This window comes from Gobio gobio (genome assembly GCF_949357685.1).
Source record: "Gobio gobio genome assembly, chromosome: 17".
NCBI classification, from domain to species: Eukaryota; Metazoa; Chordata; class Actinopteri; order Cypriniformes; family Gobionidae; genus Gobio; species Gobio gobio.
In genome coordinates, this window is record NC_137110.1 from 19,701,901 (window position 1) to 19,718,629 (window position 16,729).

Here is a 16,729-nt window from a genome sequence, read left to right on the forward strand (position 1 = left end):
CGAATCCTAAGTATTTGACATAAGTCAGAATGCATGAAATAGACAATTTTCTACCAGCTTTGTGTTGTTACAATGTCAGTAGTATAAATAAATGAACAGTGTGTACTCTTTATCCGTGTTACCTGCACCCAGATATCCCCATTTATTTGTTGGCAAAAGTCTGCCGGATGACGCGTTTACAAAGCTAAAATCTGTGAAGTTGTCTTTTCGATTAAAGTGTTGATGCCTATTTAGAACATTTCAGTAATTTTCCATGTTTATTTTCTGTTAGGGTGTTGTCTTTGTAGGTAGCTGGCCACATAGACCGTAGACACTTTACTAGAATCTGGACCAGAGCCATACAAATTGCACACACTTCACAAGTAAGACACACATGCTGTTCATCTTGTCACACAAAAATTAAAAGCTGTGTGGCAGCTGTTCACAAAATATTACATTATATCTCCATAGCAACCATGGAGTAATTCTAATGTGGCGCAGGGATTTCTCATCTAATTCATGTGCATTATGAATGGATTGACAGTTGACATTTTGTAATGCAATTTCTCTGGATGCCTCCTTGTGGATTGGCATATTTTTTACTTCCATTTTGTCATAATTACGTCATTCTTGTTTGAAAATTGTTTTATTAACCTTTCGCTGTAGAACATGAGGCATAATCAAATCCATGTGTTATACATACGCACAAACTTAAGTATTTTTTATGTAAGGAAAAGATCGTTTTAGGTTTTCATACAGATGAGTGGTTCTCAGCTGCGTATGTGTGGTGACTGCATTTGTGGTGTCAATGAATGCAAGCAAACTTTTTCATTATACATAATTGCAAATGGGGAATATACAATTGGACATTAGATGTGTTAGAATGATCATTAAAATAGCCAGCACTCTATGTGAATAATAACCCCACAGTTAAAAGATAATTTTAGATTGTATCCTCAAACTGCTATGGAAATATGCATTCCTATGAAGAATGTTTCATAAGGAAAGAATCTATGGGTGGCCAAAAGAAGCCATTAGTCAAGAAACACCATGTGAAAACACATCAGGGATTTGCCAGTAATAACATATATTGACCCTTTTATTATGTAGGAAAGATATTTTGTGGTCAGAAGGAACCGAGGTATAGCTTTTAACTGAAATACGATATGATTTGCTTTGTGCAAAAAAACTAAATCTAACACAGGCCACAAAACACCATATATACAGTGAATTATAGTGATGGTAGTTTCATGCTTTGGGCACTGGCCATTTTATTACCAGAAAGAAAAATGGATGGTGCAAAATACAGGGAGTACTGCAGTAGAACATCTCAGTCCACTAATACATTTGGAACTTGTACTGAAGTATTTTCAACATGGCAGTGACCACAAAAACCAAAGATATTAAGTCATTGCTAATGATCAGTTTGCTAACATTAATTCATTCGTTATTATGAACTAACTATGAACAATAACCTATGTTGTTTTATAATTATAAAAAAAAAAGATTTCACTCTTTAATAAAAACAAAAAAGTAGTATTACAATATATTAGGGATGGGACGATTACCAGTTTCACGATAAACCACGATAAAATGTACTGACGGTTAGCATTATTGTTTAAAATGTAATTATCATTAAAATTGTGTTTGATTCAGATCACGATTTTGAAAACTCGCTGTAAATCCTGTCCAGCCAGCATCAGTCTGGCGCAGGCGCAGCGGCAACATTGTTTTTTAAGCGACAAGAAATGGCGGAAGGCAGTGACAGCGCTCAGGAGATTTTTCAGCCTTCTTAAAGGACCAAATCTGAGGTGTGGTCATATTTTGTCTTTTTAACAAAAGTCCTGAGGGAAACTTAATCGAGGATGATCACCCTGTCTGCAGAACATGCAATACGGGGAAACGCTTCAAATCTGCAGTCGTCTTCGTGAACATCACCCACTGTTGAATAACGAACGTAAGGGAAGTTAACTTTGACCTCAATACCAAAACTACATCTGGAAAATAATTGGACACAAAATGTTGTTTTGAGTTGAAATACCTCACTCACTTGAAATTAACGTGAAGCTTCCGCAAAGAAAAGTTTGCAGCAAGTGGCTTTGAGCCAAAGACGAACAAACAAGTTCAGGCAAGACTATTAAGGGTAACATTTTAGGGATAATAATGTATATTCATTGTACACTTATTACAGATTTTTTTTTTTTTACCGCACAAGTAATTATGGGGACATATTGAATTGAGATTAATGTTTATAAATCCATTTTGTACAGCATACAAAAAAAACAAGATGATCACAACAATATTATAGTAAAGTTAGTATTAATAGTAAAGTCCTCTGATTTCATTTTCAATATAATTAAAAAACGGAGACGCAAGACGGCAAGTTGCATTTGAATGAAACGAGTGTGTCCGTTGTGATGCATGGATGTGTGCTGTTGTAATGCGTTGCTATTGACGACGGTCATTATAAAGAAGGAAATGCCACAGGATATAGAATCTCGGTTTAAAAAATTGCGTAGAGCTGCTTTTTTTATTTGTTGTTTGTTGATTTTCAAATATAAAACTTGTTGAAATGTTTTCAGTGTGTGCATCATTTCTTTTTGAACACTTTCATCTCATTTTAACAATACCGTGATAATATTGATAATTGTGGTCATTATAATCGTGATATGACATTTTCATACCGTCCCATCCCTACAATATATCAGTGAATTGTCATTTGGAAAAACAAGAGAAATGGTTAATACTTTACAAAGCACTTGGTATCACTGCAGTTGTCTCAGTAATGCTTTAATAAAGTTGAAGATGGTGATAAAGCACTTAGGCCTAGTAAAAGTGCTGCTTCTCTGGTGGGTGTATCCCCTAAGCATGAAAGAGAAATGGAGAGATCAGCTGTCAAAGCCAGCAGGTATACTCTCTCTCTACCTTTCTCTGTGCATGTGTGTGTGCGTGTGTTTAGAGAGAATAAGGAGATGACTGATTGTATGTTTATAACTGATCTCAGGTCATGAGTGCACATAAAGCGCACAGATCATGCTCACGCTGTTCAGCGGGGCTCTTAAAATGGTAAATACTGAGCTGCAGTCCTAAGCATTGACATCTGCTTGTCAACCCCATCTTCTCATTGAATTACTGGATTAAACCGTCAGCGCACACAGTACAGTGTGTAAAGAGACAACAATAGCTTAGTTTGTCACCACACTAGCATTGTTGAATAAAGATTCAGGGTTTTTATATTGATATTGTACTTTGCAGTGCTCGGTCCCGATATAAATCACATGAGGAAACATTGTTTGTTTTTGTCCATACTGCATCTAGCAGTACAGGAGGCATCACTTGCAGTTGTGTGTTTGCAATATTTAAATCTAAAAGGGAACATTAACCCAAATGCTGCTTCATTTGAAGCACTTTAAAGCCATTAGCAGCATTTTAATGTGACTGCCAACAAAAGCAGTGGAGGCTAAATTATTTCAAACTCAACTGAGCACAATTAACAGCACTGCTACACTGACTGCACCCAATACTGTCTGTTTCAGGAAGCTGTTTGCCAGGTTATGACACCAGCAGCACAAAAATTAAATACTGCAGTCAGTGCTTTGGGAATAATTACACTTAGTCATTACTGCGAGATAGGGACCCGAGCAGACACAAGGAGAATCTCACTGATGTAAAAAATGGGAGCGATGTTGGCATCCAAAAAGATGTTTATTACAAGCAGATGTGCAAAAATGTGCAAATAAATATGTTTAAGACCTTTTTTATATTAACTCTTGCCTCAACTTATGATTAATAAATGCATACACAAGATGATTAAGAACAAGAGTTAAAACAGTGGCTTGATACAATAAATAGGACAGATAAAACAAACATACATTTGCACAAACATTTCATTAAATAGCTAAAATGAGCGTTTTCATGTAGTTCACAGTTTCGTCTCAGCTAAAACAAGAAATAAAACCTCAAACCCCGCGTAAATATTATAAAATGCACATGAACAGTAAAAACATTGATGGAACTGGAAGACAACTTCCAGGTCTCCATCACAATTACACTTGGAAACGGGGAAAGCACTCACTTCTACTGTGATGCTGCTGTTTCTGTAAGCATATTAGATCTTTGTATTTGATGTGTATAGAACAGAATTGATCACAAAACATCAGATTTTTTTCCAATTATGTATGTAGCAACACTGTTTTTGATGTACTGCTACCTGGCTAAGAGCAATGCCTGGTGTTTTATCCAGCAACCATTGTAAATTCCAACTGTGTAGTACTTCATATTTTGCAATATATATCTTCATCTTCATGAATAAACCAAATATAAATTAAACATGCAGTTAAGAAGGATGTCGAGTTAGATTTGAGGAATATACGCACTTTTCCGTTTTCGTCAGTGTACATATTGAAGTCACATTTTCAAAATAAAATTGCAGTTGGTATGCAATTTATTTTCACACATGAAAGTTGAAAATGTCAGATTTCTGTGATTTTTCACACTGTCATCCAAAAAACTGATCCGTACCACATTCAGCTGTGGTGTGAACGTAGCATGTGTAATTCAACAGGGTGCTGATTGGTTTTCTTCTCTCAGCTGTGTATCGTATGAGAAAGTGTCTGCTTCTCTTCAGCTAACCCTTCATCCTCTACAGTTTTCGTGATGAAAAATAAGCAGATGTTTCGCTGGGTAGCACACCAATATGCCTTCTCCCACACTCTCAGTGATGGGATTCTCCTTTAAATGAATGCATCTCCATGACAGATCCACACTGCTCCGTGTCCCAGTCCAGCTGTGCGCAGCTGTTCCTACAGTCACTTCCTGACAAAGAATTATGCTCTCATTAATATTTAAGATTTGGCGTAGGCCGCTTGACGAATGCATTAATGCATGATTAATGTATGGGGGATTGTGACTCGAGCCGTACTAGGCAGTCCAGATAGGAGCACCCCGTTGCTCGGATTGACTGGATTGATTGATGATGCCTCGATCTGTGCTTCTTAATTCACACATGACTAGGAATAGTGGTTTTTAGATCTCTCTTCTTTTACTTTTTTTATCTAGTAACATTAGTCACAGCAGTCATGCATGTCTTAAATCTATAAGATATGCTCTGTAATGTATCCTAAATTGTGATATAAAAATATACCATACTGTGAAAGAGCCCAGGGTATGAAATCTTCTAGCCATTTAAATACCACTGGAATAGAGATAAAGAGTATGTTTTTGCAAAATCCCTTGAAAATGAATTTGAGCTTGAGTTAATCAATAAAGGATTCTTTGCTTATGGTCTGCAAATCATTTTATAACATTCATTATGCAATATCGCTCTACTTGAGGCATTTTTAATGGAAGGGGTCTGTTGTCTAAAGCACTTAAACACCGTAAGTGCTTCACTTTCTACGCACTAATCTATTCTCAGAGAGCTGTGCAGGAGAAAAGAAAAGACCCATGATCAAAGTGTGTTTTATCCCTTTACCTCTGGCTCTGGTCTCAATGCGGCCTACATAAGAAGCCCACTCTTCTAAAGGGTTTTGTTATCTTAAAAGGGCTTTGATGAATAAAATAAAGGGGAAAGATCAGCGGGATAGACGAGGTAAGGACCGTAGGGCAATTATGTTTACTTATGCTGGGCATGATATGCCTCCTAGTGGCCTGAAGTATGAAGTCTGTGTTTATTTCGATTAGTTAGTTGTTCCGGTCTGGCCTGATAATGGGTTGTTGAACTTGATTGTTGTGAATAATCCCCTAAATGTCATGTTTTTGGTCTTTTTCAGGAAGCAGCCCATTGGACAGTCCACGCAATTTCTCCCCAAACACTGCGGCCCACTTCTCTTTTGTGCCAGCTCGCAGGTGAGTCGCAGTTTATCAGCATCTTATAAAACGAAACATTGAATTGTAAAATGTTCCACATTCTGTAAGTTGTAATACAACTTTTAAAATATTTGAGCAAGTTCTGAACAAGTAATCTCTTTGCTCTTCTTGCAAATATTGTTGTCATAGTTTGCTTCTCATCTGCTGGTTATTAATCACCCCACTTTTAATTCATTTGTAATATCCCATAATCCTTCACTGTGGCTCTGAATAATGACACCAAGAATGTTAATGAGAAAATCTGAATTGGTAATTGAGCAGCAAAAGATGGTAATGCTTTAACAACTGGGAGAGAACACACAGAGCGGATGACCCCAGGCTTAATTAAAAGGATTCGTTTGAATGTCAGCCATAGAGCAAGGACCATTGAGTCATCCAGTCCAAATCACTCATGGACCAACAGTGCCACCTAATGGACAAAGTACAGCACACTAATGTTGCAAAAATAATGAAAGTAAAAGATACCCATTAGATCAGTGTATAAACACGCGTAGATGCTCTCACGGTAGCATCTCTTTTTAATGCTGTACTCTCTTCCATACAGCCATGGACACAGGGCTGACAGGTAATAATTACCTCACTCCCTTACAACATAATTCCCTGTGTCTGCTTTCAGCATGGCTGTTTACACCGAACATCATGTTTCCATTTTGTTAGAGCTGGCAGTCAGATGTGTTTAAAAACATCTGACAACTTCATTTCTGTATTGGAATGATAAATTATTAATCATCCCACCTCTTTCAGCTCGACTGTGTGCTTAGAACTGATGTCCAATCTTCAAAAATATTCCACAATTTTCTTGGCATAAATCATATTTATAAATATTCAGTTTATATATAAAATATTCATATTATAAATAAATTTTTTGTACAGAGTTAAAAAATGTGGCTAAACGTTCTTGTGGAATATTTTCATATAAAAATATTCAAATTAATAATGTAGACTACCATTCAAAGGTTTGGGGTTGGTAAGACTTTTAATGTTTTTGAAAGCTCACCAAGGCTGCATTCATTTGATTTAAAAAAAACAGCAAATTGTACAACAGTATTATTGTGAAATATGATTACAATTTAAAATAATTATTTTCTATTTTAATATATTTTAAAATGTAATTTATTCCTGTGATAGCAAAGCGTCAGTGTTCAGTCACATGATTTTTCACAAATCATTCTAATATGATGATTTACTGCCCACAAAATATTTCTGATTATTATTAATCTTGAAAACCGCTGTTCTGCCTAACATTTTTGTGAAAACCAAACATTACCTGAATTTCTCAGTGTTCATATTGAAGGATTCTTTGATGAATAGAATTTATTAAACAATGTATTTAGTGTCATTTTAATGCACCCTTGCTGAATAAATTAATTTCTTTAAAAAAAAAATCTTACTGGCCCCAAACTTTTAAATGTTACTGTATCTTTTTTGATGTCTTATTTGCTATAGTTGTCCCTGTTATTTATTAAAATCATTACTGTCTTGTGTGTGTTTTGCACATTGTAATCAGGGGTCAAATAAATTCTGTACAATTCCTTATGTCCAAGTAAAGGGATGCTTACTGTCTGCTAAATTCCTAATATCATTCATCATTGATTTGTTTGCTTGAATGATATATGAACGTGTTGCTGTTGTGTGCTAAGAGCCATCATGCCACAAATAGTGAATTTATACTGTGCTATTTACTGCATGAAAGGGCTTCATATGAGTATCTGCAATACAAGCAAGTTCCTGTATGGGCAGCTTAGCCATTATCATAGGTGCTTATTGCTCTCATATGAAAGCCTTATTGAATTTAATAATCATCCTCATTGTTTATTGTTCAAATGTCAGTTTTGAATCTGTGGTGCTTTTTTCTGCTCTGCTCTGCTCTGCTCTGCTCTTATTGTTTGTCTGAATGCTCCTAGTGCTGTCTATTTCTACTGGTCATGATGCTTGCAAGAATGTCAGCAGTGATTTGTCAAGACCAGATTTTCACCTTTCCTTAATCCACACTTTTAGGACGGATGGCCGTCGCTGGTCTCTGGCCTCTTTGCCATCCTCTGGCTATGGAACCAACACCCCCAGCTCAACAGTCTCAGTGAGTATCTATGTGTGTTTGTGCTTATGTCCTTTCTGTAGTCCCTCTGTGCTGTACCAACCCCCAGATATATGCATCACTGTTTGGTATTGCATTTGATCCCAAGCCTTAACTTGCCTTGAAGGTTTATCCTATTGACCCTACAGTGGGATAAACTCATGGTACAAAGCAGCTCCCCTTAGCCTGAAGTAAAGCCAGTGGCTTCATAATATTGCACTCACTTCAAAAGAGTTCTGTCCCCGAAAATTGACTGTAACTCAGTCTGGCTGTTGCTTTCATTGGGGAATCAGTTCAAACTGCACAAGCCCATTAAAGTCTCTGCAGAAAGATAAAAAGACATTTTCTAGTTCAAATTTTTATTCTAAAGGCTGCAGAGCTTTAATTCAACTCAAAACACAAGGGGAAAAATCTACTGATTAAGAACGAAATGTCTTTTCTTTTTTTAATTGGGCAAAGTTCACAAAAACTATAATGAACTAAATTAAAAGGAAAATGAAGCCTATTGTTAGGGTCATTAATATTTTTTGCTGTCATATTATTTAATGGCAATTAGGATCATGTAATACAGTAATAAGAATTACATTTTTTTGTCTGTTAAAGTAATAAGTAGTTAAATAATGTCACAGTGGAATTAATGGTCCTAAAATAGGCTCCGATTTCTTTATGCAAAATATTATTAGCGACTTATTTTCTTTTGATTTAACTTGAAATATAACCTGGACATTTTTTTTCATGATATTTTTTTTATTAAAAAAACCTATATATTGTAGTTAAAATATATTTTATCTTCAATATTTTTCCCATTTGGCCTGAATGTTTTGAGGAATTTTTTTTTGCAAAGACATTAACAACCAACAACTTTACGCCAACAAAGGCAATTGATTGACAGTCAGGGCAGCCTATGCAATGCCTTCTGTCCTTGTAATCCCTCCCTCTCTGCTTCTCACAGTCATCATGTTCATCTCAGGAGAAGCTGCACCAGTTGCCCTTCCAGCCCACTGCAGACGAACTGCATTTCCTCACCAAACACTTCAGCTCGGAGAGCATTACGGATGAGGACGGGAGAAGATCTCCAGCCATGCGTCCGCGCTCCCGCAGTCTCAGGTACAAACTCTTTACAGATTCCCATTTCACAGCAATCAAAAGTTGCCTTTCAAGTGAACATGACGTTGTGAGTGTGTGTGATGTCAGCCAGGCCCTCAGGCTCTCACTCACTCACTCTTAAAGGCCAAACTTTTTAGATCTGACAGGACTCTGCCATCTCATTCTCTAGACTCTTAACTCCATCCTCTAAGGTAGAAGACAAATAATTCAGCCTTTGTGCCCTTCACATTGATGCCTCTTCACTCCTCTGCCTTCACATTTTCTTCATGCCTAGCTCTGCCTGTCAATAAATTGTCCGTGTCAAATTAAAAATGTTTTGGCTTTGGGTATGAATATGTTAGTCTTAAGCAGGGCTTAAAAACGGAAAAAAATATCAATCGGTTCACTCCGAGCAGAATCGATATTATAGCGTTTCCGTTTTTGCGTTCCTCAATAAACATTACTGTTCCAAAAACGGTTTGATTTGAAAAAATACCGGTTAATAACGTATTTTAATATAGCCTATACTTTAAACAAATATGTATAAATAGACTTATTTTTCACTCAATAATAATATAACGCATGGTAATTAAACTTGAATATTTATTTCATAACATTTTTAAAACCACAACAGAAATACATGCATTAATTACAAAGCATAAACAGCGGACCTGTTTTAATGGAGCGTTAGACAATCGAAAGTGGCCCTCTTATGCCTAATTCTTTTCAGAAGAGTGATAACATTCTTTGTACATAACTTTTTTTCAACACGACTTGTTTTAAAAATTGCATGAATAAAGAATAAATAAACCTGATAACCATTAATGCACCGTCAACTGCTAATTTCAAAGCAAACACTGCGCAACACGTCCTTTGCATCACATAATCAAATTCAGTCAGCTAATAAAGCTTGATCATTTAATGCAATATAACATACCATTTAATACGAAGCATCAACCGTCTATATAGAAAACATTGACCTGTCCTGTATTGGCAATCTGAAAGATTATAGGAAAAATGTTTGATAGATGCTAGTAGCCTACTTGGATAGGCTTAAACGGAATCCATAAACTAGCCTAAATCAGTCTATTTGAGTTTAAAGTCCGTACTGCTTATTTAATCGTTCGAAAAGAATGTCCTCCAATACCTGCGCATTCATTGTAGACCTCAGCGGGGAAAGAAATGTACTTGAGGCATGAAAATGCGCGCTCTACACTGACTTACCGGTAGATTCATAGATGACTGGTGCGCGGGCATTTCACTCACGCTTGATCCGTCAACGTCACATGCTGTACTACTCATTCATGATTGGTCACTGCCAAATTAAAATATTAAAAGAACGATAAAATAACGTTATTAACCGGTTAATGGTCATTTCAAATTAACGTTTCTGTTCAGAACGATTCAAATTGATTTTGATTTCGTTTTCGTTTTTGTTCCTCTTAAAATTTCGTTCGTTTCCGGTTTTCGTTCCTTGAACCGGTTCAGAGCCCTGGTCTTAAGGCCCTTTCACACCGGACACGTAACGAAAAAGCAAAGCGGAAAAGCAAATATTTTGCGTGCGAATAGTTTGCCTCCATTCACATCAGCCGCTACACAAATTTGAATCAGAGCTCCAACATTCCAAAACATTCGTGCCGACAGCTGAGAAAACATGGACACTTCATCATCCAGTGAAGATGAGCTTTTAATTTTCTTTAAAAGACCGAAAAGAAGGTTTTGGGTTCACTCAGTCTGAAGGGGAGCATGCTAATCTTGAACAGAGTCTGAAGGGGAGCATGCTAATCTTGTACAGGAGCTAAAACTTTATCATGGCCGGTTCTGCACTTACTTTCGGTCCGTGGGACAATTTGAAGAGCTCCTCCAGAGACAGTAGCACCGCATCTGACGAGATAAACCACACACTTCAGGGAACCAATCGATCCGGAGTAGCTATGTTTCCAGTTCAGTGTTCAATGTAAACATTTAAGTGCCAGTCATACTGACGGAAACGCATTCACTTTCTATAGTCGCGGACACAATTGACCTATCAGTAAGCCCCCCCACTCGAACGCTCATGAGCCAATAGCATTTGAGTATCAGTTGCGATGGGACCGGAACTCGGACATCTTTAGGTTTCAGCGCCATAGAGATACATTGGAAAATCAAACGCTCTCATCGATTTGATGGTGTTTATGCTCCAAAAATGGTAAAACTATGTGCCTGGGGTACTTTTAACACTGATTCCAGGTATTCTGAGAGGATGTTCTGGTGATCATACTCTCATTAAGTTACAATTAAAGTTACTAAGTCCCTGCTAACATACAAACCGAAATAACTAACTGTTCTCACGTCATGTAACGTTAACAAAAAACTATTTGTTTTTGTATATATTTTTTTAGATATGTTTAAGGTCTACATTATCTGTCTTACTAAGGAGGACTCCTATTTTGATGGCTATTATAGTCTACGGGTAGCGAAAGAGAGAGCTAGTAGTTTATCGGAGTTGTATTCAGATACAAAGTTTACAGTTTATTAGCACCCCTGAAAAGGCATACGGTCTGTATATGTTTGTTTACTGTTAGTTAATTTGCTATCTATGTAAATGATAATGCAATGTGAATGAGACGTTAATGCGCATTTCTGCTTTGTTTGTTCAACTCTTACGTTTATTTTTTTGAAGTGAAAAATTATGTAAAATAATATAATATATATTTTATATATAATATAAAATAAACTTCATAAACCATCAGTTAAGTTTGGCCATTATTCGGACAGGGTCCGCTACATTCTGTGTCCAAAAACATCTTTGGATAAGGTTTTTTACACTGACAGCTGTCATGGTAAGACAGTTAGCAACTCTGTTTGTTTGTCCGAGTTAGCAAAAGTAACTAAGGGGGGCGGGGCTTACCGTCAATTAGGTTTATGGGAAAAAATTAACAAGTTTTAACTCGTGTTATCGTTGTCTGTAGCCTACAGTGACTTGCGTGTACTCCACAGGAGCTGTAATCTTGTGAGAAATGCGATGCATGGCAAACGTTAATGTTGATTGAATAGCTAGTGTCATCTATTGGACATTTCGTCACCTTTGTTTCTTTGTATGTGATTGGTTGAAGCCTTTTCTGTCGCTGCGAGAGTTTAAAAAAAATCGGCATCGAAGCGAAAAAAAAGAAAGTTTTTCCGCGGCAGCACATTCGCGTTCGGTGTGGAAGCACTCATTACACAAACAGCTGATCAAAAAATAAAACCGTTGCGCGTATTATTTGTAGGTCAAAATCGTGTCCAGTATGAAAGGACCTTTATTGTTATCTATAAGCTAGTGTGCTCCAAAACAATGGCAAAATTTGCATTTAGAAGACATAAGCATTCAAAATGTACGGTCTCTCACTTCCGCCAATATTATGGATCAAAGATTTTGATGACATCACTCTGCACTTCAGCTTCTCATCAGATTTTCTGTCCAATCAAATGCTCTCTAGAATCGAAAGCATCCTGTCCCCTACATTATAAATAGACTGAAGCTGTGGCTGAAATCGGTCACTTATTCACACGTTTACTGTTTTCTACATGGTGAATGGCACGTAGTTCACTGTATATAGGGGATAGGGAACGATTCATATAATACAATATGCTTTCCATTGAGGCGAATGAAGTCTGGTTTTGCATCAGTGTCACAAAGACCAGAAAACATATTTGAATTCTACACAGAATGCTATTTTAAAACGATATGGAGGAGATTAGGAGGAGAAACGGTTAGAGATTAGGAGGAAACTGCGGCTTTACCAAGCTCAACAGCTGTATCTGAGCTGTGATATAAACTAAACTAAACGGTATTGGCGATTTTAAAAGGGGGAGGAGCTTTTCGTTATGTCCCACCTTGTCTTCCTGTTTCAGTGGATATTACGTCAACACATCGAATAATGTTGCGTTTCAAGGCACTCCAGTGGGCCTTTAACCCCAGAATAAATAAAAAATATATATAATTCTGTTCTGTTGCATTGTAAATTTAATTTAATGCAATGTTAACTGGATTATTCTTATCCATTCTTCCTCTGCAGTAGAGTTGTATGATAACTCTAGTAGTCACTCACACTTCTGCCCAGGACCTGACAGACTGAATCATTTCCTCCTGAATGCTAAGAAAGAGACCTCCTTCATAAGCTTCTTGTCTGTAAACACATATCTCTTCCTCGCTCGCTTTCGCCTCTGGCTCTTTCTCTCTTTCTGTTAAGATGACTTATTCAGGAAACACTGGCCTTGCCTCTTTTAGTATCTAGACACACTCAGCAGGGGGTTCAGCACTCCAGAATTAGATCCATAAATATTGGATGAGATAGTGAGGTTTGCTGTTGCCACATTTTACAGATTATCGCTTCCCAGGATTATCCATTTCTACTGTTGAAAGAAGGGAGAGAAGGATGAAAAGACTGGACAAGGGAGGAGGTTGATGGGATTTGCAGTCAAGCTCAATCTGGTTAATTAGAGACAAGGAAATGGAGCAGTATTATGCTAATTTCACGCCCTGGACAGCAGACATGCAGAGAGAATTGACAGCGACGCTTCTTCATGGAGTGTTCACACAGGGTTCTCCATCATTCTTCCTCTTTACATCTTTTAGCTCACTCAAACGCACAGTTGAGGAGTAATGAGCTCAATGTGCAGTGGTCACCATCCATCATCCATATGTCAAAGGAATTTGGTAGCAGTAGCTGGAAATTAGAATATTATTTTAATAAAGGGTTCAGTGCCAAAATACAACGGACACATTCTGGATTCCTTCCGGCTAGCCAAGCCATTTCTTTTTCCTGAAATTAACATGCATAATATAGCAGAATGTGTCCGAAATGGCTATGACGGTGTCTATGGCTTTGTTGGTGATGTCATCTGATTGTGTGTGTGTGTTTGTGTAAGTGCAGACCATTCTGTCACGACCAATTAACTAGCTGATTTCCCTGGTTTCCAGCACCTCGGAGGGATTTAGAGGTCATTTCTGTGCTCAACTGTGACACATTTACACACTCTCATCCTCTCCCCTCTCTCACTGGCTGTCCCTCCCTTTGTTTGTCTTTTGTTTCATGTGATAGCATCTCTCGGTTAGTCTTCACAATCTTTTCAGATAACTTTTCATTTTTACAGTTACTGAAACCAAAAACAAACCAAAAATGAGTGGTGAATGCCAAGCCACCATGATGTCAAGTTGTTGTGGTTGTAGTTGCTTTTGGAGGTTATAGTCTTTCTTTCTTCATTGTTATGCTGTGTCCTAACCAAACAACCTAACCTGACAAAATAAGTTCTGGACCTTTAATACATTTTACATTACTCTTTTTAATGTTGTACATAAATTACAAATAGTCTTATTTTAAATTGTAATAATATTTAAAAATATTATTGATTTTGCTGTATTTTTGATCAGTCTTGCTGCATAAGAGTCTTCTTTCAAAAACATTTAAATCCGGCGTTACATTGTTACATTGTCACACAACCTTTGACGTCACATCGCTGTTCTCCAACCTTTAGGATGGTGCACATCAGAATCTTAATGGAAGTAGTAGGAGATCCGGGTATATATATATTTAGACATACTACATTGGACTGCTTTTCATGTAGAATATATTAGGAAGTAGGCATATTCTGATGCTAAAAAGTCTAAAATCCTTGAAAAGTAAGAACACATCTTTCCTCAAAGAGCTGTAAGAGATTATTGGCACGTCGAAGTTTCATACTCAAGAGTTAGGAATTTGTTCAAAGTTGTTCCTCTCCTTTTATTTCAGAATGTTTCTTTTATACTTTCTAACACTCTGCATTCTTTGATAACAAATATGAATAGCTGTCCTTTCTTTATTCCCTCCATTATTTCTAGTATGTTCCTGCACAGAGCATATCTACTTCAGTTAAATCCATGTGGCTTAAAACTATAATGAGAATCTTTTTTCAAGGTCATTTCTCAAAAACATGATGATTTTGGGGGCTGCAAGGACATTTCTGCATCCATCAGAGGAAAATAATTACATTCACTAATTATCATCTGTCTGAATGCAGAATGTTATTGCGCCGCAGGAGGTTCACATTGATTCTTTGCACACAGTAAATTCTTTATTTAATAAAAGTAGAGGATCGCTCCAAGGCATGTTCTTTCTTTCATTTTCCCTCGTCTTTTCTCTCTACCTCACTCAGCAGGAGGAATATTCTCAGTGTGACTGTTAATGCAGCTCCCTTCGGCTGCGAATCAATCTCTGTCAGAGTTAACCTTTACCGCAGCCGTGGTCAGAACGTAATTTTTTTTTATTGAAATGGCTCTCAATTAAGTTGAAGATTTGACTAGAATATTTTTCCCGTCTCATATTGTTATTGACACATCTGTAGATGAGCCAATTTAGTGTGTAAGTGTGTGTGTGTTGCTGCATTTCTCTACAGCACCCTGGAGGTGGACCAGATGTGCTATGGTTACTTTAGTATGTTTTCATTCAATCAGGTGGGCTAATAGGGAGCCACGAATAGGCAAGCCTTCGAATGATGGCTTATAGCATTACCTCATCCTCGGGTCACATGGCCAGCTTACCTTTACTAACCGGAGTGACTCATGTGGTCCCAGCTGCATCTGTAATCCGTGTCCCTGAATAAAACTCGCACACACACACAGTAGCTTATCTACACAAGCCGTATCTCTCAATATTCCCTGTGGAGCGTCTCTGATTGAAGATGCTACTTTGACATGAATGAGGTTGGCTATGTCAGAAAATACAGGTGCTCTAGTCTATCATCCACATTAGATTACAGGTATAGGGTAAACTAAACCACATCTGCTTGAAGGCAGAGGGACATTAGGGTTGAAATTATATGACCAGCAAAAAAGAAAAAGAAAGGTAAAGTAAGTCCCATTTATTGATTCTTTTCTCCACTTATTACTTATTTTTTTTATTTTTTTTCTCTTGTTCAGCCCTGGACGCTCACCCATATCATTTGACCATGAGATCATCATGATGAACCATGTTTACAAGGAGCGTTTCCCAAAGGTGAGGTCTAAAACTGATGCAGAACTTTAACTCAAATACACGGGATAGTGTCTCATTTTCACACAATGAGTCTCTTTTTTCAGACGTTAAACTACTTTATTGACATACACACAGCAACAGAAAAGACAGATTTTTTTTTTACTATTAATAAATAGGTGCCAGAATGTTAATGAAATAATAACTGTTATATAAAAATAGTAATAATAATTATAAATAAATGAATAATGATACTGTTAATAAATGAACAATATGTGAAATGAATAATTAATTAATTAAAGCTACACTGTGTGATATTTTCCCCCATCTAGCGGTGAAAAGGTATATGACCATCCAGTGAATATTAGTTTCTCTTCCTCTCAATTCCGATTTCTTTTTAACTCCTACAGTGGCCGATTTAGTCCAAGATTAATATGGCTTCCAGTTCGACCTCGTCCACATTCGACACGGTGCCATAGAGTGTTAAAACGCGAAAGGCGAAGCTTGAATTTACGGATATGTCCCTCTTTGGCTAATGTACTTTCAAGATGGAGGGGCAACATGGCGACCCGCATTCGAACCATTACCAATACATTACCCGTATGTATTTTCAATGGCATATTATAAACTTACGAGAATACTTTATTACTTGAAAGAAGTAAATATACATTAATGAGCACATATATTTTTGAAAGAACTAAGTGTTTTTAGCTAAGAATAAACTAAAAAAGTTACACAGTGTAGCTTTAAAATA

At 37.0% G+C, this 16,729-nt stretch overlaps 1 protein-coding gene across 5 annotated transcripts in view; it reads left to right on the forward strand.

Moving 5' to 3' along the window:
- Window positions 1-16,729, forward strand: part of mast2 (microtubule associated serine/threonine kinase 2) — a 175,887-nt gene that overhangs the window by 142,647 nt on the left and 16,511 nt on the right. For 3 of the 5 annotated variants that reach the window (XM_079841679.1, XM_079841680.1, XM_079841681.1), the window contains exons 6-10: window positions 5,751-5,826; window positions 6,392-6,412; window positions 7,846-7,924; window positions 8,874-9,028; window positions 15,924-15,999. In XM_079841679.1, the coding sequence (XP_079697805.1) occupies window positions 5,751-5,826; window positions 6,392-6,412; window positions 7,846-7,924; window positions 8,874-9,028; window positions 15,924-15,999 (407 nt within the window). The remainder of the gene's footprint in view (window positions 1-5,750; window positions 5,827-6,391; window positions 6,413-7,845; window positions 7,925-8,873; window positions 9,029-15,923; window positions 16,000-16,729) is intronic. The other 2 variants (XM_079841682.1, XM_079841683.1) reach the window with 1 other exon arrangement.